The 24,054-nt window shown below is 35.7% G+C and overlaps 1 protein-coding gene across 3 annotated transcripts in view; it reads right to left on the bottom strand.

Moving 5' to 3' along the window:
• Positions 1-24,054, bottom strand: part of PFKP (phosphofructokinase, platelet) — a 49,341-nt gene that overhangs the window by 3,671 nt on the left and 21,616 nt on the right. The window contains exons 6-20 of one of the 3 annotated variants that reach the window (XM_086615032.1): positions 21,961-22,005; positions 21,752-21,860; positions 21,218-21,313; positions 19,694-19,786; positions 18,931-19,056; positions 18,275-18,339; positions 17,471-17,540; positions 15,485-15,631; positions 14,555-14,625; positions 14,027-14,114; positions 12,920-13,072; positions 6,501-6,653; positions 2,600-2,764; positions 1,417-1,478; positions 327-438 (exon numbers count right to left, since the gene is read on the bottom strand). In XM_086615032.1, the coding sequence (XP_086471158.1) occupies positions 327-438; positions 1,417-1,478; positions 2,600-2,764; positions 6,501-6,653; positions 12,920-13,072; positions 14,027-14,114; positions 14,555-14,625; positions 15,485-15,631; positions 17,471-17,540; positions 18,275-18,339; positions 18,931-19,056; positions 19,694-19,786; positions 21,218-21,313; positions 21,752-21,860; positions 21,961-22,005 (1,555 nt within the window). The remainder of the gene's footprint in view (positions 1-326; positions 439-1,416; positions 1,479-2,599; positions 2,765-6,500; positions 6,654-12,919; positions 13,073-14,026; positions 14,115-14,554; positions 14,626-15,484; positions 15,632-17,470; positions 17,541-18,274; positions 18,340-18,930; positions 19,057-19,693; positions 19,787-21,217; positions 21,314-21,751; positions 21,861-21,960; positions 22,006-24,054) is intronic. The other 2 variants (XM_086615034.1, XM_086615033.1) reach the window with 2 other exon arrangements.

Genomic DNA, 24,054 nt, shown 5'->3' with positions numbered 1-24,054 from the left:
AGAAGCCAGATGCATTATGGATGGGCAGATAAGTGTTCTAAGGCTGTATTTATTACAAAAATAATAACATAGCTGTATTATCTATTTAAAAAGTATAATCGTTTACTAATATAGACAGGAGAGGAATAAAAATGAAAATCATTAATAATCTAATATTTTTTCCCTAGAAGGAATTGCAATAAAATATGCTAATGAAAACTTGTGAGTTACCTACAAAAATCCACACACTTTTTTTTATTTTAATCTTGAGTCAGACTTGCTTGAATAACGTATGCTCTTTCTTCATACAAAGTTAAGATTCTCTGTAATTTTATGGTCATTTTTACCTGCTGCATGTGGCCCAATACATTTTTTCGACAGTCAAACACTCCTTTTCCTTCTTCAGAATACAGCTGATAAATGAAGTCAGTTGTGTAGTTCTCATTGCAGTTCTCATTTCTAGAACAATTAAGGCCAGAGTTAACAAATGTACTCTTAAGTCATGGATGTCTTTACAGATACTGAATGCCAAATGTTTTCCTATTTTCCTGACACCAGTAATTATAGCTTAGGTATTTTCTTCTAATCGCTTATGTTCACTTTCATGTAACACGCTCACGATTTTGAAGTCTGCATTACTTTTACTACACTGACATCACTGTCGGGTCACTTGCAGTCCATTGTTGAACAAGGTAGTCAAAAATACCATTTTAGGTCTGACAAGTTCACTATGCAGAGGAAAAACTGCATTAAAACAAAGAGTCATTGACATCCAGTATCATCCTTTTGCCCTTTATAAAAGCACAGCCAGTGAACAGTACCTTTGCCTGTTCCTTACTGATATTGCAAATGTAGGATATTTTTTCACCCCAGTCATAAAACTAGTAGAACTTGAACAAATATAATGGCATCCTCATACAATTTATTGTGGTATTAATTTTTCAGCCCTTCACTACTGGGTATACTGAAAATAAATGCTCAAGAGAGAAGCTACAGCCTGATTCACGCTGCCTAAGAATGCATAATTTTAAAACATGCTAATCAACATATTTAAAATGTTTTGACTCTTGACAGGTATTTTATTCTGTGTTATCTCCTAAAATCTAAGTAGGATTTTCATAGTAAAAGCCGTATTCTATGTGTACACATATATACTAGTTTTCACACCATCTTTAGTAAGAAAGAATCTACAATAAAATACAAAGCTAATGAGAAAATATGATAAAATACTAGAGTGTAAAGCAAATATATTTACATAGAAAGAAGGAAGTGTTGGACTTGAGCATCCAGACAGCTCCCAGCGTTCTCGAGCTACAGCTTTAGTAAAAATCTCATGCTAAAGGAATGATCAAGGAATGTAGACTCAGAGTTGTCTTTGCAAGTGGCCTACTTGTGCTCAGCATCACTGATGTCATCCATTAAACCACTTTTGCTTACCTCAGCACTAGACCACGCTGGATACTGGTTTTCATTTTTTCAGTCAAGTGTTCCACGTTAGCCTAGAAACAATAAAAGTATTTTTAACAAGCCATACAGAATTGTAGAACAACTTTAATGAGCCTACATTTACTGAGAACTTCTGTAAAGTATTCCACATCAAGTATTAAGTACAAATTCAAATAATCTGCAGGTTTTGGGAGATCCGGGATAACATACTGTGTATGGCTATTTATCTTGGTTTAAAACTAACTTCTTCCTCTGTATCACAATTAATTGATTTTAATAGCAACACAAAGGGTTTTTTTGTATGCTATACTGGTGCTGCACCAAGCTGGACAATGCCGATATACATAAAAATACAGAAATTGCAACAAAAGATCCTATCTTGCCCTTACTCCCCATGCTTGCAAAAGTCCTGTTACGGACACAATGATGTACTGCTCTGCTGGTACTCCCATATATTACATGAAGAATTCAAGCCACTGAGAAATGAGTGAGGAGGAATTATAAATCATTTCACACTTCTTTTCCTTTCAGGAAATTTCTGTCTGTTTAGCTTTATAATTGTCCATGACCGCAGCTAGCATCTACTATCTCGGAAGAGTAAAATCCTCATCGCAGACAAGTCCCATACCAACTTACACCCTAATCTGTTATCCTTACAGCCCAAGATCTTTATTTTAGTAACACCTCCAAATATGGTCTGAATAGTTGCAGTATCAAAGTCAGTATCTAACACACCTTGCACACTGTTCAACTCCTGACATGAATAGCCATCTAACACAATGGAAAAGGTATTCCTTTTTTTTTTTCCCCCGTTTTTGTTTTTCTTCTAAAACTGCCCAGGTCCATTCATTCACATGTAATTTCAATCAGAAATCTAAATCAGAAGAATGAAAATGAAACAACTCACCTAGTAGTGTCAAATCACTAATAAAATAATTTTGTCAGTTAACTGAATCTGATGCCAAGAATAACTGGGTATATGTTCCTTTATATAACATGGCATAACTGGCATTATATGAAAGTGCTACAACAAATGGAGCTTTGAGATACAATCTAAACATTTGGGTTGTTTGTAATGTGACCCACCTACTTCAAATATACACATGATGCTATATATGTAAAACAATTTTAGGATCTACTGAAAAATGAGGAAAACATTTCTAATGCTGTGTACCTGGAGCTCTCGAATGTCAAACTGTTCTTCAAAGATATAGGCAGCATCAGCTCCTGCCGCAAGGGCCCCCATATTAGCCAGGTAACCACAATAACCACCCATGGTCTCAATGATGAATACACGACGCTTGGTACCACTGGCTGACTGTTTGATGCGATCACACGTCTAATCAGACACAAGATATTACAAGTTTAAATAAAAAAAGTCGGAATTTCTATGTTTTTGTATGTCATGCAATTTTATGTCACTTACTGGCAAAAGAGTTTAAAGAATTTATAAAAAATACATTCTTAAAAATTCCCACATAGCATAACCCATTTAACTATAATAATTACCAAATAAAGTAATTCTTAGAATTCATACATTGAACACCAGTCAAAATAAAATGTTTTGCTACCATCAACTCTTATTTATTTGCCTCCTGCAAATACTAAAGCAATAATTAATTTTAATTTGTGCATAGCATTAAAAGTTGTGATAGTTTTCTAACAGAGATGCAAGTAGATATAAAGGAGCTTTTTAATCAACTCTGGTATGAGTAAGTTTCTCTTCTTGAACTCTATTGATTACTGAAGACTTTATTTCTTCTTAGAACTGATTTTAAAATTCACTACATTTCCAACCACACTGAAGAGTTACAGTTTCTTAAACTTAAGTCCTGAGCATCTATTGCCCTATTGTTTACTTTCCAATAATTATATCCACATAAATACAAATCTATCAAGCACTATTGGAGCTTTTTTAAAACGTTTTTTGTTTTTCTTATTAATAGGTACATACTTACTATAAAAAGACTGCAATTTCCATTAGCATCTTACTCTGACTAGCATAAGAAACGTTCTCTACAAAGAGATAAGTTGCTTACATGCTATTAATTAACATCAATATTTATTAGAGATGCCTAAGAGACTTAGAAAACAACAGAGAAAATCTCCAGTGTGGTAGGACCTAGGAAACTTCAGAAAACACATAAACTTAGAAAACATAGAAAGGTAGGAACTAGGTTACTATGCACCTCCAGGTTTTACATAATACTCAAAAAGCTATTTGATAAACTCACTTCCTATAATGAGTTTTTCGACCCTTCAAAGTTATTTTAAAGTCATCAGATAATGCATTTTCCTTTCAGAAAGCAAATAAGAGAAAGAAAGATACTATTTCCTTCATCTTAAAAATAAATAAATAGGTTATACCAGACTTAACAACAAGAAGAATTTTGCGAAACTGAGGTACTGTCCCTACACCAGTTCTATTTAGTAAAAATGAGAAATAAAAGTACCTGGGAAGTTCGTCATCTTGAAACCTGAATTACGATAACGTTAAAAAATCCCTATGCCTTACTGATTTTCTGAATGAGTAACTGCAGATGCTGCAATATTTGAGGTATTTCTGTTTCACAGATACTTACAACCAGAACATTCATTCGGCTAACTGAAAAGAATACTTCAAGCTGAAATTAAGATAGTGAGTAACGTGGTTTTTAAAAATATACCTAACATATCACAGAACAAACAGAGAATTGATATTGAGAAAAAATAATAAAAGACTAGAACTTCTAACATCGTAAGTTTTAATGCACTGAAGGACTAAAAACAGTCTATGCATTTATTTAGGTCCAGCTACCAAAAGATACATATAATTTAATTTAGACATATTTTATTTATATATTTGCATATAAACACAGAAGCTCAGAATTCACGTGAATTTACTCAGAGTATGGATTGACATTCTGTTTTTCTAAGCATAAAGTATCCCTGTAGCAAACTACATCACAAAAGCCTATGTTAAACATGGTTTTCCAAAATGAGACTTTCTTTTACCCATCGTGGATTTTACAATGTCCTCAAGCACTTTACTTTCCCCTTCCTGATGTGGATACATACGAATTTTTGTACAATGCCAGCATCTGGCACATGGTAAACAGTAAGAAATTTATAAAAATGCTCGTATTACTTTTAATGGTGGCAGATGCAGCACTGAACCAATTTGGACTCATTTTAAAAAAGCTGCCTGGAACTAGATGGATACTATATGTTTAGCTTAGGATATAAAAAACCTCAGCTTGAGACACTGAAGAAATAAATAATTTTGAGACACCTAAAACATCTGTAAATGCCAAACTTTCCAGAAATGTTTTCCAGTTGCTGGTAGTAGAATTAAATTTTCTGCTTTGGGGAAGCCCTAAGTTCTAAGCAAAGATGTAAAACATGAGTTGCTTTCGGGATTACTCACTTCAGATTTATTTAGAAGGATTTCTATCCTCGACTATAAAAGAGACATAGCAGAAACTTTCGACTATTCTTGCTCTCTCAGAATGACTGTGAAAGAAATACTCAAATGCAAAAACGGCACAGATGGATTATAAAGAATCATTAATTCATATATTACTCCATAGGCTAGAAAGGCCAAAGGCTCAAATGCCTGATGCAGGTTTCAGAAGTTTTAACCATGGAGGCATGATGACTCTTTTTGGAGTACTCTTTGGAATTCCATTGCTAGTTGAGCTTTCATATGAACTGAGCCAGCTTAGTGGAAAATCTTATATTCAAAACTTCACCAGTCAACAGTGTTCTATTTTTAGCATAAACTAAACATTCTAACCATAATGAAATTCAATGGATACAACCATATTTTTTTTAACTGAAAACATTACTGAAAGCTGTACAAATTGCAATTAAACTTGATAATAAAAACAATGAAATACGACAAAGCAGCAATAAATATGATCATTTTTTCCCCATTGTGTTTTCATTTTTTCACTTACAGGTGCATCACGGTTAGAAGTGATATCAGTCATAACCAGCAGATTTACCTGACATTTATAGAAATAGGTAAGGGAGAAGCAGCTCGTGGAGTGGTAAAAGTACCTTTTTGGTACAGTGTCCTGCCTATGAACGTATCACTACAATTTACCCACACTACATCTTAAGTGGTCTTCACCTCAGGGATGCTGTACCGCATCTCCCAAAGACCAGGCCATCATGTACTCTGACATAGCTCTCTGAATTATCTGCTGGAGCTTTCTCACTCTATACAAATAAATAACTGTATCAGAGCAGAACAACAAACCTGCATTTCTCAACCCCCTGGATCTCTACTCTGACTTTTCTTGGCCAATTACTTCATAATTAGTTATATGGACTGATAATGAGGAATTTGATAAAACCCAGAGCTATTCAGAGGTTTACTCATTTGTTTGCATTAGACTTCAAGTCAGTTCCCTTTTCTGTTGCTCCAGCAGACTCAACAGGATAGTAAAGAACTAAAAGAGTTCATCTAGCAACTGTACCCGAGGGAGAAAACTGGCAGACTAAAACTAGAAAATCAATTGTTCTGACTGAAAGGAAAAACTCATTCATATCATGCTCTGGCCTCAAACTGTTTAGTTAGCATCAGTGACAGACTTACCTGTTTATACTACACGTGTATTTATATGCAGTTAGTATTACACTAAGCCTAATGCAGTCTATGGGATTAATCGTGTGTTTAGTGTTAACCATGTACTTAAAATGCTCCACTGCACTGAGCTCAGTCATTAGCCCATGAAATAAATGTGGCATTTATTTACAAAACATGGGCTTTCTTCTTTCACATAAGTAATGCTGAGGAGCTAGGTGAGATTAAAAAAAGAAAAAATAAATCAGACAAAATATTTTATTGTCAGCAAAAGCAAATGCCCTAAGCCCTAATGCAGCCATCTTAGATGACAAAACAGAGTCCCGAAAAGTTAAACATAGAACATAATTAATTATAATTAAGTCTTGGAAAACTTCTCAATTACAAACCATACAAAAAATACAGTAACTGAATTATTTTAGAAAATTAAGACATTTCAAGGTCTTTAGGTATTCTCATCTTACCCATTTTATCGTCTTAACTTCTAGAAGATATGCAGTCTTACCTCCACAATAGCATTCAAGGCAGTGTCAGCACCAATGCTAAAGTCTGTGCCTGGCACATTGTTGCTAATAGTAGCAGGCAACACACAGATAGGTACGCAAAACTCCTCAAAGCGGGAACGTGCCTCGTGCAGCTGCAGACAACTTTCATAGGCCTGAAGCAGTGGTACAAGTATGAGTGATACATTCCTTGTCTTTGGACTGCTCTGCTAATGACTCCTCGCATGTGATGGTAAATTTGGCTGCCCATTGGCCCAAGTAAATACAATTGGTGAGATCATTTGGGAGTGGGGGGGTTACCCTGTACATACCACAACAGTGCACTGGGGTTGCATTGGCACAATGCTCTTCGAAGAAATGCAGACGATTAGTGCAAGCTAATACAGAGTGAACGTGAAGTGTGCACAGTATAGAGGTCTGCAGCAGCTGGGCAGAAAAAGACAGCATAAAGGTAGACTGGAAACCATTCCACAGGAAACCACTTAAAGAACAAAGCTTGATAGATGTTAAGGAGTTTAGGAGGTTAACTAGTAAAACACCAACAACCTGAAGGAAATGCTTAGAGAGAGCTGCTTTTTAAAATACTATGTTATCCTATAGTCAAGACACACATCTATTTCCACCAAGAAAAAAAAGAAAAACTGTTTTGCCTTTGCCTTCCAAGATTCTATCAACATCACACACCTGCCCCTATGCACAAAGACCAGATACAGGCCCAGAAAAATCCAAGAACATGTGCACACGGATGAGTTAATAAAGTTTGCATGTATAGTTCAAAGATTCTTTGAAAAGCAGCAGGTCCTTGGGAAGATTGCAAACACTACAAAATAAATCATGTGAAAAGGATTAGGTGTTCCTAATAGATGTCAAAATAATACTTCAAGGTTAAGCTTGTGCAGTTGTTTTAAGTCAGTAAACGTATTTTTTTATTTATATTATTCCAGTTCTTTCTAATCTGAACTAACTGGCATCTCTCACGATGTATGACAATTTTTCAAATTGCCTATGTAATGACTCTCCACGGATTACATAGTATGTCATGTATTTCTTAATCTCTTTCTCCCAGAAAGGGTTTATATTCACGTAAGTCCCATCTTTTCAATTTCTCAAATCAGTTCAGATAAGTAAACTACTGCAGATCAGCTTACTAGATTCCTGTCAAGCTATCTTCACAAATATCTATACAGTGACTGCTTTAAGTAACAACTTCAGAGAAAATGATGGGAAAAAAATGTCACCTGTGAGTTCTGCTCTCTGTATTTTTTTCTTAGATAAAGCAGATCCTGGTTAGTGAAAGGACAGGACGTATTTTTCTAGGTGCACAAAGTACAAACTGACTTTCTAAAGCCACTCATGTATTTTGTAAGTGCAAGTTTCAATGAAGCTCAGTGCTAGGATGTATTTTCAGTTTAAGTCTGAATCACACCCTAAAAGACTGCACTATGAGACTTGTAGCTCTGAGAGGCAGTATAGCCAGAAGAGCAACAAAGTTTTTGTTTTGGTTTGGGTTTTTTTTGAGTGGATTGGATGAGACCTCATTGAGAAAACTTCAGTAACTGTATAGCCCAACTCAGCCCAGTCAGGCTGCTTTGAATTTTTACTTCTACTGAAAAATAAAGACGTACACTGAGTCGCAGTGGTTTGGTAAAAAAAACCACATGGCTTCCCAGAGACCTGCAAAACATGAGTTTCTCCTAAAAGTTTTCTATTGAAACTTTTGGGAAACCAAGTTGAAGGGAGATTTAGAGTAAAAACTAACATAATTGGTTAGTCTGCATTTATGATATGTTAAAATGCAGTTAAGATATGTTTTCCTTGCATTAAATATTGCCATTTTATTTGATGCAAGTGATTTCAGCAAACATATCCAAAGACTGTACCTTCACCAAGCATAAGCATTAGATGATTATATGCAACATCTTCACATCACTGCAGTGAAATATGAAAATGCTTTCAGTAAAGGGTCACTTGATAATTATAAAGGGTAAACAAGTGATTGGTGGTTTCAATAATCACTTCACAGGCCTTTTTTAAAATAAGTAACCACAGTAAGATCATAAAGGTATACTGTACCACGTCAATAAAACGGTTTAATCATTTCATACTCTTTTATTATATTTGTGTTCTTAAAAAGCATATTGTCATAACCAAGGATGCTTTATAAAAATACTGGCAGTCAAGCAAAGACTGTGGTTTGTTGACTTGATGGTCTAAATGCAACTGGCCATCGAAAAGGATGGATTTACTGCCCTAGATGATACACATCCAGTTGTTGCTAGGAGTGAACTGGATGACAATTTAATTGGTTAGCTATCTTGGCCAGACTGATTTTCAGCTTCCTAGCTCAGACTAATATGGAGCCACACATGCTAGTACCAGCACTGCAAGGGTACAGGAGTCTGTGTTTTTCAAGAAAACTGCATGGAGACTGCATTAAGGCAATCTAACTGTAGCTTTATTTGCTCCTCAGTGAGAAAGAGACTTCTTGTGGCTGTTTGCTCTTCTTTTTCTCACAAAACCAAATGATCAACCTGTATCTCCTTCTGTTTGATGAAAGGAAAAGGCAGATTCTCAAAGAAACACATTAGAGAGTTTCAGCATCTTCAGTTTTCAGGTTCCAATTTTCTCCATCTCTAGTTGATACCTTTTCTTTTCATCTCCCCATTTCCTAGAATCATAGAATGGTTTGGGTTGGGAAGGACTTTAAAAGATCATCTAGTTCCACCCCCTCTGCCACAGGCAGGGACACCTTCCACTACATCAGGTTGCTCAAAGCCTCATCCAACCTGGCCTTGAACACTTTGAGGGATGAGGCATCCACAACTCCTCTGGGCAACCTGTGCCAGTGTTTCACCACCCTCGTTGTTAAAAATTTCTTCCTTATATGTAATCTAAATGTGCCCTCTTTCAGTTAAAGCCATTGCCCCTTGTCCTATAATTACATGCCCTTGTAAAGAGCCCCTCTCCAGCTTTCTTCAGATACTGGAAGGCTGCAATAAGATCACTCCAGAGCCTTCTTTTCTCCAGGGTGAACAACCTCAGCTCTCTCAGCCTGTCTTCACAGGAGAGGTGCTCCAGCCTTCAGATCATCTTTGTGGAAAGATGAGCTTCAGGGAAAGATTTACTTCTACGTCTCCTAAATCAAAAGAATAATCTTCTGTATCTTGTTCTGGTTTATTCCTCTTTCCATTAGTTTCCTCTAGCCAATTAGTAGGTCTTGTTTTCAAATTAAATTTTCATCCTTTCCTTTCTCTTTCCATGTTCTGTAGCTAACTTTTTACTCATTCTGCCTAATTACAGAGTAGGTTTCTCCTTTTTTAGTTCCACCTGCAAAATGTATTGCTAATGCCTCTTTCTGATCAATATTAAGTAATCTAACTTTTATTTAGAAGAAATTTCTACCCTTCATGATTATGTAGGAGAAAAATTAACACTTCTTTGTTGTCAGATTCCAGAGGTCTGCTATCTGAAATAATATTCTATTTATTTCACTGGATTAGCAACATCAAGTTGAGAATACAGGTATTTTTATTATGGTAGTTATTTTACTGATGCTTCTTTCCACAGAAAAGTCAAAGTTCATGTTCTTATCCTGCAATCTTAAACAATTCATTTTGTCTATCTAGATACACAAGCCCTAAACATACTTTTTTCAGGTACAAAAACCTTCAGCTTTCCCCATGTATTTTATATTGTAGAGTTTTCACTGACAATTGTTCTCAATAATATTCTGAAAACTGAAGTGAAAAATATAGGATAAAATAAATTTGAAACACTTGTCAAAAGATGAACCAAATTCTACTATTCAGTTGACTACGCACCTGTGTTTTAAAACCAAAATGGAAATACTGGAGCATTCCAAGAAGGTCATAGAATCTGCCATAAAATCTAAATTCTGATTATTGAGAAATGTACCATCCACTATCTATGACTCAGGAAAAGCACACTCTTGCCTAATCTCTCATTCAGATATTATGTATCTGTTGGCCTGGTTGTTACTGTTTTTCTTTTCAGAGGCAGCATCTTAACACATTTTACCTGCAAATGTCTCAAGGTACCATTTACATGCCTTGACAAATTTCAGACAACCTAACAATGACAAGTGTCTAATAATGCCAAACACTAACAAGGCCTCGTTACCCAACAGAAATGTACTTACCTTACTAAAAGTTGTCAAGAACACAGAAGAACAGTACCACAGAAAAACTAAGTGTGATGACATTTTGGTGTGCGTAAGAGGCACTAATCTCACAGCACTGAAAACTATGATGCGTTTATGCACCTAATAGTGGCAACAAGAATGAAAATTCTATAAACTAGATATAATGGACGTTCACGTCCATTTCCTGCTTTAGTTTATCACAGTCAATTGTATGACTTGTATTGAGTTTATCGGCCACTTTTAATAGGGGCCATCGTCACTGTTGAACTTGATCTGAACACACAACACAGGAATGAAAGGATACATTTTTTGTTATCAGTTTTAGTATATCATGTTCAAACAATCAGAGCAAAAAACTGAAAAGATACCAAGCAGAAATGTTTCCTCAACACAAAAGTCTGCTCCTTTCCTCCCCAAAAAAGAAGAAAACCTAACTTTCCATTGGATAGAATCTAAATCTTGCAAAGCCGATACATTTAATATTAATTTCTGAGAAAAACAAGTAACATTCACAAACAAGAAAAAAGCTAGCAGTAAAAAAAAATCAGTTTGAAAAGTTTTCAACAACTGCATTGAAAATATGGAGATACTGACATTCTATTATCTAATGAAGGTGGATGATATCTAGAAACCTAGCATAAAGCAAAACACAACAAGAAGAGAGAGACTGACTGACTATGATATATCCCACTCTATATGAAACAACCTATAAAAAGAAGCCAGTTAGGTAAACAAAGCTTAAGAAGAAAAGAAAAGCAGAAAAGCAGGTGTTACGCGCAATCATTTTACTCACCTGAATTTGTGATCAATTATTTTGGAGAGATATTTTTATGTACCAGAACTGGAAACATCAATATTTATAACCTAAGTTGTCTAATAAAGAATACATTCAAGATAAATTTTAGTTGGCTTGCAATCTTGTTCAAGGTAATAGTTAAGGAAACTGAAATTTCCCAACTGAAGTTTATTTTGCTGAAGATAGAAATATTTATGCCAGCATGGTAAAAAAAACCCCAAAAACCAACCAAACAAAAAAAAACCCCACAGGTAAAAATTCTGTTAGTACTCTTAAAGTTGATAGCATTTGAGGAATCCTTTGAATTTCTGAAAATCATATCATGATTAAAATCTTCAAACACATCTAAATGATAGAAGAACTGACATTTGATTTTCAAAAGCAACTTCAAATTATTTTCCTTCTTTACACGAGTGCCATGCTCATTATTTTTCACTTTTTAAAATGTAGCTCAATATGTAAAATCAGTGAAAAAATTCTACATTCTGGCTCCAACATGGCTGGAGACAAAAATCAGAAAATGGAACTTGTACTATAATATGGTAATTCACTGCAATTCAGTAAGCAAGTTATGAAATAATTCTGTTTCTTTTTTATAAGTGAAAATGTAAACTCAATTTTCAAGACAAATGCTTTATTAGGTCTTTGCTGAGTTTTAAACTATGGACACCCTGCAACTGTATCTGCAATACTTATGTCTCTGCAGATTATGCTGAAAAGGAAAAAAACAAAAACTGAAGGAAGCATAATGTTACTGTTATTGTTTCACAGACAAAATTATATCAGAATATACTGAAATAGAACTACTCCTCTTAGTAGAGCTATGATGGATTAATGCTTGAGTGATTCAGAAGAACTGTAAATGCACATGCCTGACAATTTCATTTGTGTGGTGTTTGACAACGCCCTTTTTATCCAACTGAGTTTAGTATTAATCCATTTTTAATTTACACCATATTACTGGATTTGATTTATTTTAAAAATACTTCATAATATGTCTCAACTCTTTTTTGTTCAATATCTTTATTAGTAGAATACATGTAATCCCCATTATTAGAGAAATATGGATCTTACATTCTCTATTAGAGAAATAAAGATATTAAATAGAGTGATATTTTACATATAATAGGGATTTTTTTTTCCTTGACAGTGCCTCAAATATCATCAAGTCTTAGCTTTACGTTTCTTTCTTCCATATACAATAGATATATGTCATTTTATTTTGTAGTTTACAAATTTACAGGTCATTGTAGTTTCAGAGGAAACCTAATGGAATCATTTGGGATCCTGAACCTTCTCTTTTTTAAATAGGTATCATGACCACGGCTATATCAAGTAACTGTACCATTTTCCAGATTACATTTCCAAAGTTCTGGTCTATAAAAATATCCAGTTCCAACCAATTTAGTCAGTTTTAGCCAGAATGGCTTTGTTAGTAAGCGCACACACCTGAACAGACTTACATCAGTTATAGTGTTCAGAGCAGTATCTGCACCAATGCTGAAATCTGAACCCGGTACATTGTTGGATACAGTTGCAGGAACCATAACCATCGGAACACAGAATTCGTCATATTTCTCTCGGGCAGCTGACAATTCCAGAAGTCCAAGGTACGCCTGTTGGGCACAGGCATTGGGTGAAAAATTAGGATGAATAAAATAAGGGCAAAGTTGGAGTGACAAAACGGAAAGGGCCACAGGGGGAGCCACTTCTACCACAGCATACCAGTAAGTCGAAGCATTAAGGAAACTCTAAAATCTAACACACATACACAAAAAAAGAAAGAATTAAAACCAGGAATGCATTTGAAAACAAACAATAAATAGAACATTCATTTTCAAGGGAATATATTATTTAGACACAATAAGTGCTTTGCACAACACAAACATACTGCAGGCCTGTTCCCCAATCTTCAGGTACCGTTAGTCCTCATTTAAAATCTTAATATTCCTGAACTAGGGCCAGGCTTAACAGCTTGGAGAAAATGGATGATTCATTCCTTATCACAAAGTGATAAACAAGTTCTTCTCTGGGAAGAGCAGGCAAAATACTATCCTGAATCAAGATCTCAAAAATTTATTATTTTGGTAAAACAAAATGAACAGGAAACACAGGAAAAGAAGGAGAATACTTCTCTAGATCAATTTCAGATTTTGAAATGCACTATGTGACAAAGACTGGCTTAAATAAGAGACCACAATGCAATTACTAATAAAGGTCAGGAACTTCTCGAAGTATGTTCTCAGTATTGATACAGCATAGACTGAAACTCGGACTACTGAAGTCATTAATTATTTTTTGTTAAATATAAAAATACTATCATGCTATCTTACCTTATTTATCCATTTAGCACATCCTGTTTTGCAGTTACTGGTCACTGTCTTGAAAGTCAGCTTTCCACAGAATCAGTGATTGACAATACTTCTGATTCTAAACATTGTTTGTGTTGTGTATCAAATACAGTTATAAACAAATGCACTTTACATGAAGATTGGGTAAAAATTAAAACGGTCTATTCCTTTTGTTAGTACTTCTACTCTGCTCAGACATAATTAGACATTTCAGTGTACCTCAAATCCACCAATAACCATAAGGGCATTAATGTTGTTTGTGCGCATCTGGTCAGCAATCTTCTCCAAATACTTTGCAGGAAGAGTACTAAAAATTATTAAACCAAAAGAAAAATAAAAATTATTTACAGACTCTGCAGCAATAAGAACTAATTACTAAGCTGAAACAGTAAACTCAGCAGGCAATGCAATATATTTTGTTTTCCGTATTTATCCATACAAATAATTCTTCCTCACAATTAGTAAGGAGCCATGCCAACTGTAAAGAAACTACAGGCTTGATCTTTTTAAGTGCAAAGCCCCCAAGAAATTTTCAAGTTGAGGTCCCAACTCCCATTTTCATTCTCCCGTAAGAACTGGTAGAGTATTAGGAAAAGGTAAAGGTACTCAAGTTGGAAAGTAACAATTAAAAAAAAAAATAAATTGAGGACTTAAAACATTCTCTGGAAGAAAAAGAACATGGAGTCATACAATGGTTATATAAAATATCAGAAATTATCATATCAATTGGCAAAATATTGACGTTACCGTTTTGTACCAAGAATTGATCCTCCTTGACCAGTCCAGCCTCCAACATCTCCCCAGCTGATTTCCTTTATCTTTGAATAAAAATAAAAAAGGAGATTCTGTTAAGTAATTAATCAATTACTTCTCTTGACATGCAAACACCAGGTACTACTTTATGTAAAGCTGTCTGAAAAAGTTGTTGGGCACAGACAGCACCAAAAATGAACTTGGCAAAGAAAGAAAACAGCATCAAGAGGTTAACTTTAATTTCTCTTGAATTTTTAGCAATGCCTTTTCATTCTGTCTATTTGTTCTTTCTTCCTTCAGATCCTGACGAACCCTGCCTCCTTTTCTCATGATCCTATTTTCACATCCTCTCCTACTGAATGGGAAACACAAAAATCTAAACCAAGTCTTTGAAGCTAGCTTTGGGAACTACGGCTCCAGCTAGACATAGAAGTCTTAAGTCTTGCAACCAGTTTCTCCTCAGTATACCAAAGTGATGCTTAACATTTAAAACAGGGGAACAGAAGAATGTAACTCACCTGGGGAAAAAGAAAGCTTCCTCCCTCAACAAGCACCACTGCAAAGTTTCTTATATCAAAGGAACATAAATGCAACAACTCATCACACAGAATCAGTGATTCTTCTGTTATTCTGTAGAAAACCTACCATATGCTAAACATTGACCAAAATCTGAAGGTAGGGTTCATCTGAATTAATTTTGCAGCTCTGCAGCGTGTGATTAGCAATACTTAAGATAAATGAATCTATAGACTTGAATAGTTGAGAAATACAGTTACAATTTGGTTTCATATATCTTTATGAAATAAAAGAACTTACAGAATCGGTTCCCCCAACAGTTAAAATACACCTTCTAAGAACATAAGCAAAGGTGGTGCTGTGGGATGAGGTAGATACTACTAAGTAATCCACACATGTAATACTGACCTTCCCTCTAGCAAAACCTTCAAATCCATCAATGACAGCAAACATTTTATGGCCTTCAGTTATGCCAACTCTCACTGCAGCCCTCACTGCAGCATTCATTCCAGCTGCAGGGGCACCAACATTTAAAACAGCCACATTAAAATTAGTCTGCAAGAGAAAAATAATATTTAATAAGCACTAATTTCTACACCATGGTTAATTTGTCCATCAAACATAGTTGCTAAATATTGGAATGTAGGAAAGGAAATTTCAAAGTCCCTAAAACCATCCAAAACTTAACTAGAAGATATATACACATATTTCCACATTTGCAGAATATCACACAGAAACAAACAGTTTAAAAATAATGTTTGTTTTTAAATAAGACTCTATCACATTTTTATTTGGTTTGTAGGTTAGGTTATTCAGTTTTTTATATTCTAGCTCAGCTAGGCTCAAGAAACATAAAATACCCTGCATTATTCAACCAGTTTCATATTATCAAAGCAGTGTTTTTTTTCAAAAACACCCAGAATAGTCAAAAAAAAAAGTACGAACCGATTCTAGCACCATAGCAGTTAGGTATATACCATCAGTATCACACAGAGAGGAACACACAACAACTTTTAAATTTAAGTATTGATCAGGTTTTTAAAGCAACTGACAACATAGTAGCAAACAGGAGCACTTAGCATCTTTCACGATACTATACATTTTTCAGTTATGGCAGTTTTTAAAGCCTTTCCTAATGACTTGAAGTAACTATGCTTAAATACAAGGTCTCCTCAAGTGTAATGAGTATCCTAGGTAAGTGGATAATATACTCAAATGAAAAAGTCTGAGATAACAAATACATATTTGTAATGTAAACCACAGGCAATGTAAGAGAGAAGGTTCTATTTAAAACATAGCATGAAATGATAAATATTGCATGTATATAATGTGTATTCCATACCTATGCATTTAGTCCCCATTCACATTGCTTTGTTATCAATTGTACTCTAGGTAAAACAACTACATCTAAATGGATGTAAGTATTATAGACTGAACAGCACAAGTGGCAAAAATTACACAGCCTAGCTACGAAATACTGTTAAAAACTTCTTTCTTGTTACAACAGACTCAACTCCTTCTCCTTAATAATATTGAGAATATATTATTAATCATTACTCAAATATTTAATTGGGGAAAAAATAAAAAAAAGGCAACAGTAACATAATCATGCAAATAAGATAACAATTTGCCACAAACCACAATTTAAAAAGGAACTAACCAGTGAGGTGACAGTCACCAACTATGGTCAAAATCAGAATTATTCAGTAAACTATTGATGAAAACAAAAAACTCCTGTCCGAAATTTGTTTGCACATAACATTTAGTGTCTACTTCCTAATAAATCCAAATTTCCTCTTATACACAACTTACAGACTGCAAAGAAATGAAGAACTAAATGTCCACTGGTGTATTATTCACAGTGACTTGTTAGATCAGGTAAATGTGATGCATCTGTCTTCACTATTCCATCACATGAATTCCAACTTACCCCTGTTCTTGAGCAGTTTTGCCCTTCAAAAGGAAGGGCTAGAATTCTTTTATATTCAATCTGCCTTCTTTGTCCTGAGATTTTTAGACTCTCAATCATAATTACATCACCTTCCCTTCTCTTCATGTTAAGGAACAGAAGGTATAACAGTAACTATCAGGACCAGACACTACAGCAATTGGGACAAGACATATATCCATGATAGAAACAAACTGTCTAGCAGAAAATCTTCTAGATAGAATGGTATTTCACTTTAGGAAAAAAAAAAAAAGTTATTAGAATAAAGTTGTGTGTTGCAAGCATCCTTCCGTCATTATAATATTTAAATAATTTTATAAAATATCCTAAGGCATAGGTTTGAAGAAAGTATTAAGGTGAGATTAGGGAGAAAGAAGAAGAAAACCACTATTTGGTAAGATACCCCAAAAGCTGACACGCACCGCACATTCCAAAAAAACCTTTACCTTTGGAAGCTCAGCATCTGGTTTTTTGTGTGACAGTAATTTGTAGGTGTTAAGGTTGTTTTCGAAGCTCCTAAATAAATAAGTAAACAAGATAAGAAATTCAGAGAAGTAAGGAAGATAAATATAATAGCACATTTTTCAACTCATAACTATTTTAAAGAAACACTTGAATTTTTCAGAAACATTTAAAAACAGGTATGTAATATTAGCACCAAAGTTATTACAAATGCAAAACATGATAAAAACTGGAAATGACAGAACACTGCAAAAAATACTCAGTCCTGTAAGATAACACTGACAAAATATAAGATAACTACATAGCTGGCAAGTTACGTTTTATAGATCAGGATAAAGCATTTTCTTATCAAATGACTTGAAACAGAAAATGCTCTATTGACACATAGGAGTGCAGAACATCTCCCCTCCAACGTTACTGTTGGAAAACTACCAGCTACTTACAAAGAAGCTCACAGAACTGGCCTCAAAATCTTGAATAAACAAACATATGGTTGCTACCAGTCAGCTCATACAACACAGCAATTGTTTTTGTGACTAGTTAGCCTAGTATCAGTCACTAGTCTGACACAGTACTGAATTACAGTTTCCTTCATCTTGCATGTTTTCATGCAGATAAGAATTTCAATCATTCTATTTAAGCAACTCTTCTGTCTCTTCTATTATTCTCAAATACATAAAAACATATGGATATTAAATTATTTAAATTAAAATGTGAAGCATCAGCAGAACAGCAAAGCAATTCAGCTTTTCCAGAGCAAATAAATTGATATAAGTTATTGGCCATACCTTCCACGAAGCCTCACAGCCTCAACAAATCTTCCCTCATCCATAGCTTTCTGGACTTCTTGAGTCTTGAAAGAGAAAGTTGATTATTCAATATGTTTTAAAAACACAGGAAGTTGATTATTTAATATATTCCAGTAAAGAGGTCATTCTGAAACAGCTTTCCAAAATGAAAAAAGTAATATTGACATTTCATTAATTTATGAGCTACCTCTTATCACAGCAAAAGTTACAGTGGACAGGAGAAAAAGAAAGTAGAGGCAAACAACTAAAGCCTTCTGAGGTGGGGGGAAATCAATGTCTCTATTTTGTGTTTTCTTTTTTCAGTTTAAGCTGAACAGTTTTAATGCAGAGACCCTAATCTTGTGTACGATGTGTAAATGGATGCAAACATCTGAAGAATTTGTTAAAGCAATAAAAATAGAATAACTGAGCTGCAATTTTAAAATAAATTCAAAATATATATATTTCTTGTTTGTTGGTAGTTCACAAATAAGTAATAACACACAGAGAACACACCTGAAGTTCGTTATTCCCAAATGCAGTAAAGTGGTGCACACATTCCCATCAGTGTTTTAATGACAACAGACAATTATTGGACACAGTGGTCTGTTGTAGTTAATGACTAACTATGAACTGGCTTTTTGCCAGAAACTCACCATCTGTACACACTCCATCAAAGGCAGACGGACAGCCTGGTTACCAGACAGGGACACAACACAGGCAGGGGTAGCTGGAGTAGCTTCTAAGAGGGCAAGTACAGCTTCCACACCCATACGACTTGCCTGAAAACAGATAATGTTTGACTGTTCAAGCAAGCACGTAAAAGCACAAGGCTTCCAATCACAGAAACAGTTATGATTTCTCTGTAAATCAAGCTGAAATCAAATATTCCTTGGTAGGTGAAAATGTCACAGGCTGCTTAATACCCTTAAGTATGGCCTATTGTTCTTGCAGCTTTGCTTTTTAATCCTGAAGATTACGCCTTTTTACAAAGGCATGTAGTGATAGGACAAGGGGTAATGGCTTTAAACTGAAAGAGGGGAGATTTAGATTAGATGTAAGGAAGAAATTTTTTACAATGAGAGTGGTGAAACACTGGTTGCCCAGAGGAGTTGTGGATACCCCATCCCTGAAGGTATTCAACGCCAGGTTGGATGAGGCTTTGAGCAACCTGATCTAATGGAAGGTGTTGGAACTAGATAGTCTTTAAGGTCCCTTCCAGCCCAAACCATTCTATGATAATACAGATTCCTTTACATGAAATGCTTCACTAGTCCGAATTAGAACTATTCAGACAGTTAATGTGAGATAATAATTGGATTTGTCAAGTTAATCAGGCAAAGAACCACCCCACCTCCAAACAAATAATCAAAATGTAGTTGTACTATGTGTTGCCATGACTATTTTAGGTTCACTCACCAAAATCCTGTCAAAAGCTGAAGGGGTTCCACCCCTTTGCACATGGCCCAAGATAGTTACTCGTGTGTCAAAACCAAGCCGCTGAACCACAAGCTGCAAGGAATTTAAGAATATAGTGGTTTTCTTATCATCATTAATTTATATATGCACATATCAGCATTACTCTGCTTTATGTGCTACTGGAATACTAAAATTCTGCATATACTATACCTTAATACGTCACCAGTAATGAAAATACAATAAAATTAAGCCAGTCTTTAGTTTATTGCTAATCTAAAACTAAACTCCACATTTCTACTCTAAAGGAACATTCTATTTAATAATGGCAAAACAGTGGCTTAGATTGCAATGCTTTAACTGTAGTTATAACAGCTTCACTGAGAACAGTCCTCATTATAAAAACAGGTCTAAACACTACAATTAGAATACGTGAAAGAAGTTCAATTACAGTGTTTTATTGACTCCATGCTTCATCTATCTGCAAGATTACACATGCCAAAAGATTCTGAGTAAAACTTCAGTGAAGATGACTTTTAATCTTAATTGAAAAGGCTTTTAAAACTTACAGTTAAAAGTGTAATAATAAAATTATTTAATTCAGTCAAACTTTCTTTCCATTTCCTCTGTTACATATCAAATCTAAAGTCACGGAAAGACATGCTTCATTAACACATCTTCAGTGAGCATGTAAGTTTAGGAATAAGTACTAGACACCATACACCGGAAAAAACAAATTTAGAAGTTATTTACAAAATCTTCTATCCCTGGTATTTATTGATTTTTTATGTTTTAACTGTCCGAGTTTGTAGCAAGCAAGTAATATTTCTTACATAAATGCATAACAGTTATCTGTTGAATGTACCCTTAACACCACTTGGTGCTAAATTTTACTTCGTACAACTCCAATTCTGAATTGAGTCAAAGATTACTCTAAAAATGACAGCTATGGCAAACAAAACTTCATATTCACAGGACAGATAAACTCCAGGTAAACTCAAAGTGTCCATAGCTCCCTCCTGCCAATGACTATTTTTCAACTTTTCTTAAGAGACCCTTTCCAGGAAAAGCAGAACAATTTTCTTAATCTTAAACACCAACGAAATTTTTGGCAAAGCAACTATTTAGAAAAAAAGTGACAAGACTTTGTCCAAAGTAGACAGTATTATTGCACTGTGAGACAGTCTATTATTAAAATTTTACAAGAAATATAAAGTAAAATAGGATTATCATTACTGATTTGAGCCGATTTCAGACTCTATCAATTAAGATACCCATGAAGTAGGTGTTTTGGACGTTGTCTTATATTACAAGGAAAAAAAGGTTCTAATTAACAGCCACTGAAATAATTCCCCCTTAAGTGGATGATGGATTCAGATAATAAAGCACAAATATAAAATACAACCAGCAAACTGTGTGATAAGCTACTTTACAGAAGAGATTTACTTTACAGAAATGTGATTGTTAGTAACAAGCCTCATCTTAAAAACAAAACAGAAAGTGCATCACAAGGATGCCAATACTTACATCCTTAACCTTCTCTGATGTTATAGGCTTGTTGTGGCAATCAATAGCTCCTTCAGCTACAATAATAATATTCAGCCTTTTCTTTCGTGCACGATTCTATAATGCAAATAAAAGCACACACATAATAAAAAAAAATAAAGAAGTTTACAGCACAATTCTATGATCAATTGCTATACATTAAGCTGCTAGGATTTGATGAAACATTTCTTATACTTGATCACTTCAGAGCTCTTATATGTTTTACCTTCATACAGGTCTTTTCATTGATGAAGTGAAATGTCCTATATCTAATCAACATGGAAAGGTACACACACTGCTTGTATATGAATAATTTTATGTAATCCCTAGAGTAGGTCATATAATTCTTCAAAACAACCTCAGAATGCAGGAAAAGAACTGTTTAAGTTCAAATAGTACTATTTGTGACGCCACAAGCAAAGACTTGCTTAAAGTCCTGATCACATTTTTAAATCATTGTTTTCAAGCAAACATCTGCAAAGACATCAGGGAATTCCAAACATAGTAATAGATTACCTCTGAAAGCTTAACACACATTGAATCTTCCCAGCCTTCTTCTGGTGGGTATTCAGGAATAAATACCCAATCTGCACCACAGGCTAAGGCACTAACAAGAGCTAGATACCTAAAAAACATAACAAATGATCAGACATTTACGGTTCAGATTTCTTGATCTTACATAATTATATCTGTACAAGATACAAACTGCTGAAGACAATACATACCCACAGTGTCTCCCCATAACCTCCAGAACAAATGTCCTCTGATGGCTGTAAAAATAAGAAAACAAATTAACTGTAATACTGCAACTCAAAATTACAGTCCAAATTCTTGAAATCAGAACCTGATATCAGGAAATAGCCTGTGTTTACCACGCTTACGGAACACAGAATTCAGTAGCAAAACACAAACCCATATTAAATAACCTATTTAAAATTACATATCTTCCAATGCACAATTCATTTTCACTACTAAACCATGTTTTCTTCTAAAACATGTAAGGGCAATTAGGAGAGAAGAGGTGAACATTTACTAGAAATGTAAATGATGAAGACCAATAGTTAAGAACTGTAATGATACAGCTGTGTTAAAAAATACATCATTTAATTGCTTAAATTTTCCCTAGGGAAAGCTTATATACAAACAGATGCTACTTTGTACTATTCAAGGTGTGTCTGGATCTCTTCTAGAAGAGTATGTCTGTCAAAGAGTAAAACTATATTAAAAAAACAAAGCCTGCCCCCAATCATAGAATCATAGAATGGTTAGGGTTGGAAGGGACCTCAAAGATCATCTAGTTCCAACCCCCCTGCCATGGGCAGGGAAACCCTCCACTACACCAGGTTGCCCAAAGCCTCATCCAACCTGGCCTTGAACACCTCCAGGGATGGGGCATCCACAGCTTCTCTGGGCAACCTGTTCCAGTACCTCACCACCCTCAACGTAAAGAATTTCTTTCTTATATCTAACCTCAATCTGCCCTCTTTCAGTTTAAATCCATTGCCCCTTGTCCTATCACTACACACCCTTGTAAAAAGTCCCTCTCCAGCTTTCCTGTAGGCCCCCTTTAGGTACTGGAAAGCTGCTATAAGATCACCCCGGAGCCTTCTCCAGGCTGAACAGCCCCAACTCTCTCAGCCTGTCTTCATAGCAGAGGTGTTCCAGCCCTCGGATCATCTTCATGGCCCTCCTCTGGACTCGTTCCAGTAGCTCCATGTCCTTCTTGTGTTGGGGACTCCAGAGCTGAACACAGTGTTCCAGGTGGGGTCTCACGAGAACTGAGTAGAGGGGCAGAATCACTTCCCTTGACCTGCTGGCCACGCTCCTTTTGATACAGCCCAGGATACGGTTGGCTTTATGGGCTGCCAGCGCACATTGCCGGCTCATGTTGAGCTTCTCATCCACCAGCACTCCCAAGTCCTTTTCTTCAGGGCTGCTCTCAATCCATTCTCCGCCCAGCCTGTGCTTGTGCTTGGGATTGCCCCGACCCACGTGCAGGACCTTGCACTTGGCCTTGTTGAACTTCATGAGGTTCTCACAGGCCCACCTCTCCAGCCCTTGACAGTCCCTCTGGATGGCATCCCTTCCCTCCAGCGTGTCCACAACACCACACAACTTGGTGTCATCTGCAAACTTGCTGAGGGTGTACTCAATCCCACTGTCCATGTCTTCAACAAAGATGTTAAATAGCACTGGTCCCAGTACCGACCTCTGAGGAACAGCACTCATCACAGGCCTCCACGTGGACATTGAACCGTTGACCACAACTCTTTGAGAGTGACCATCCAGCCAACTCCTTATCCACCGAATGGTCCATCCATCAAAACCACGTCTTTCCAGTTTAGAGATAAGGATGTCGTGTGGGACAGTATCAAATGCTTTGGATAAGTCCAGGTAGATGATGTCAGTTGCTCTTCCCCTATCCATCAATGCTGTCACCTCATCATAGAAGGCCACCAAATTAGTCAGGGAGGATTTGCCCTTAGTGAAGCCATGTTGGCCGTCACCAATCACCTCCTTGTTTTCTATGTGCCTTAGCATAGTCACCAGGAGGATCTGCTCCATGATCTTGCCAGGCACAGAGGTGAGACTGACTGGCCTGTAGTTCCCTGGGTCTTCTTTTTTCCCCTTTTTAAAGATGGGGGCTATGTTTCCCTTTTTCCAGTCATTGGGAACTTCACCAGATTGCCACGACTTCTGAAATATGATGGATAGTGGCTTAGCAACTTCATCTGCCAGTTCCCTCAGGACCCGTGGATGCATCTCATCAGGTCCCATGGACTTGTCCACCTTCAGGTTCTAATGCTGATGCAGCCTCT

The sequence above is a fragment of the Tauraco erythrolophus genome, chromosome 7, assembly GCF_009769465.1.
Source record: "Tauraco erythrolophus isolate bTauEry1 chromosome 7, bTauEry1.pri, whole genome shotgun sequence".
Taxonomy (NCBI): domain Eukaryota; kingdom Metazoa; phylum Chordata; class Aves; order Musophagiformes; family Musophagidae; genus Tauraco; species Tauraco erythrolophus.
This window is presented reverse-complemented; position numbering and strand designations above follow the sequence as displayed.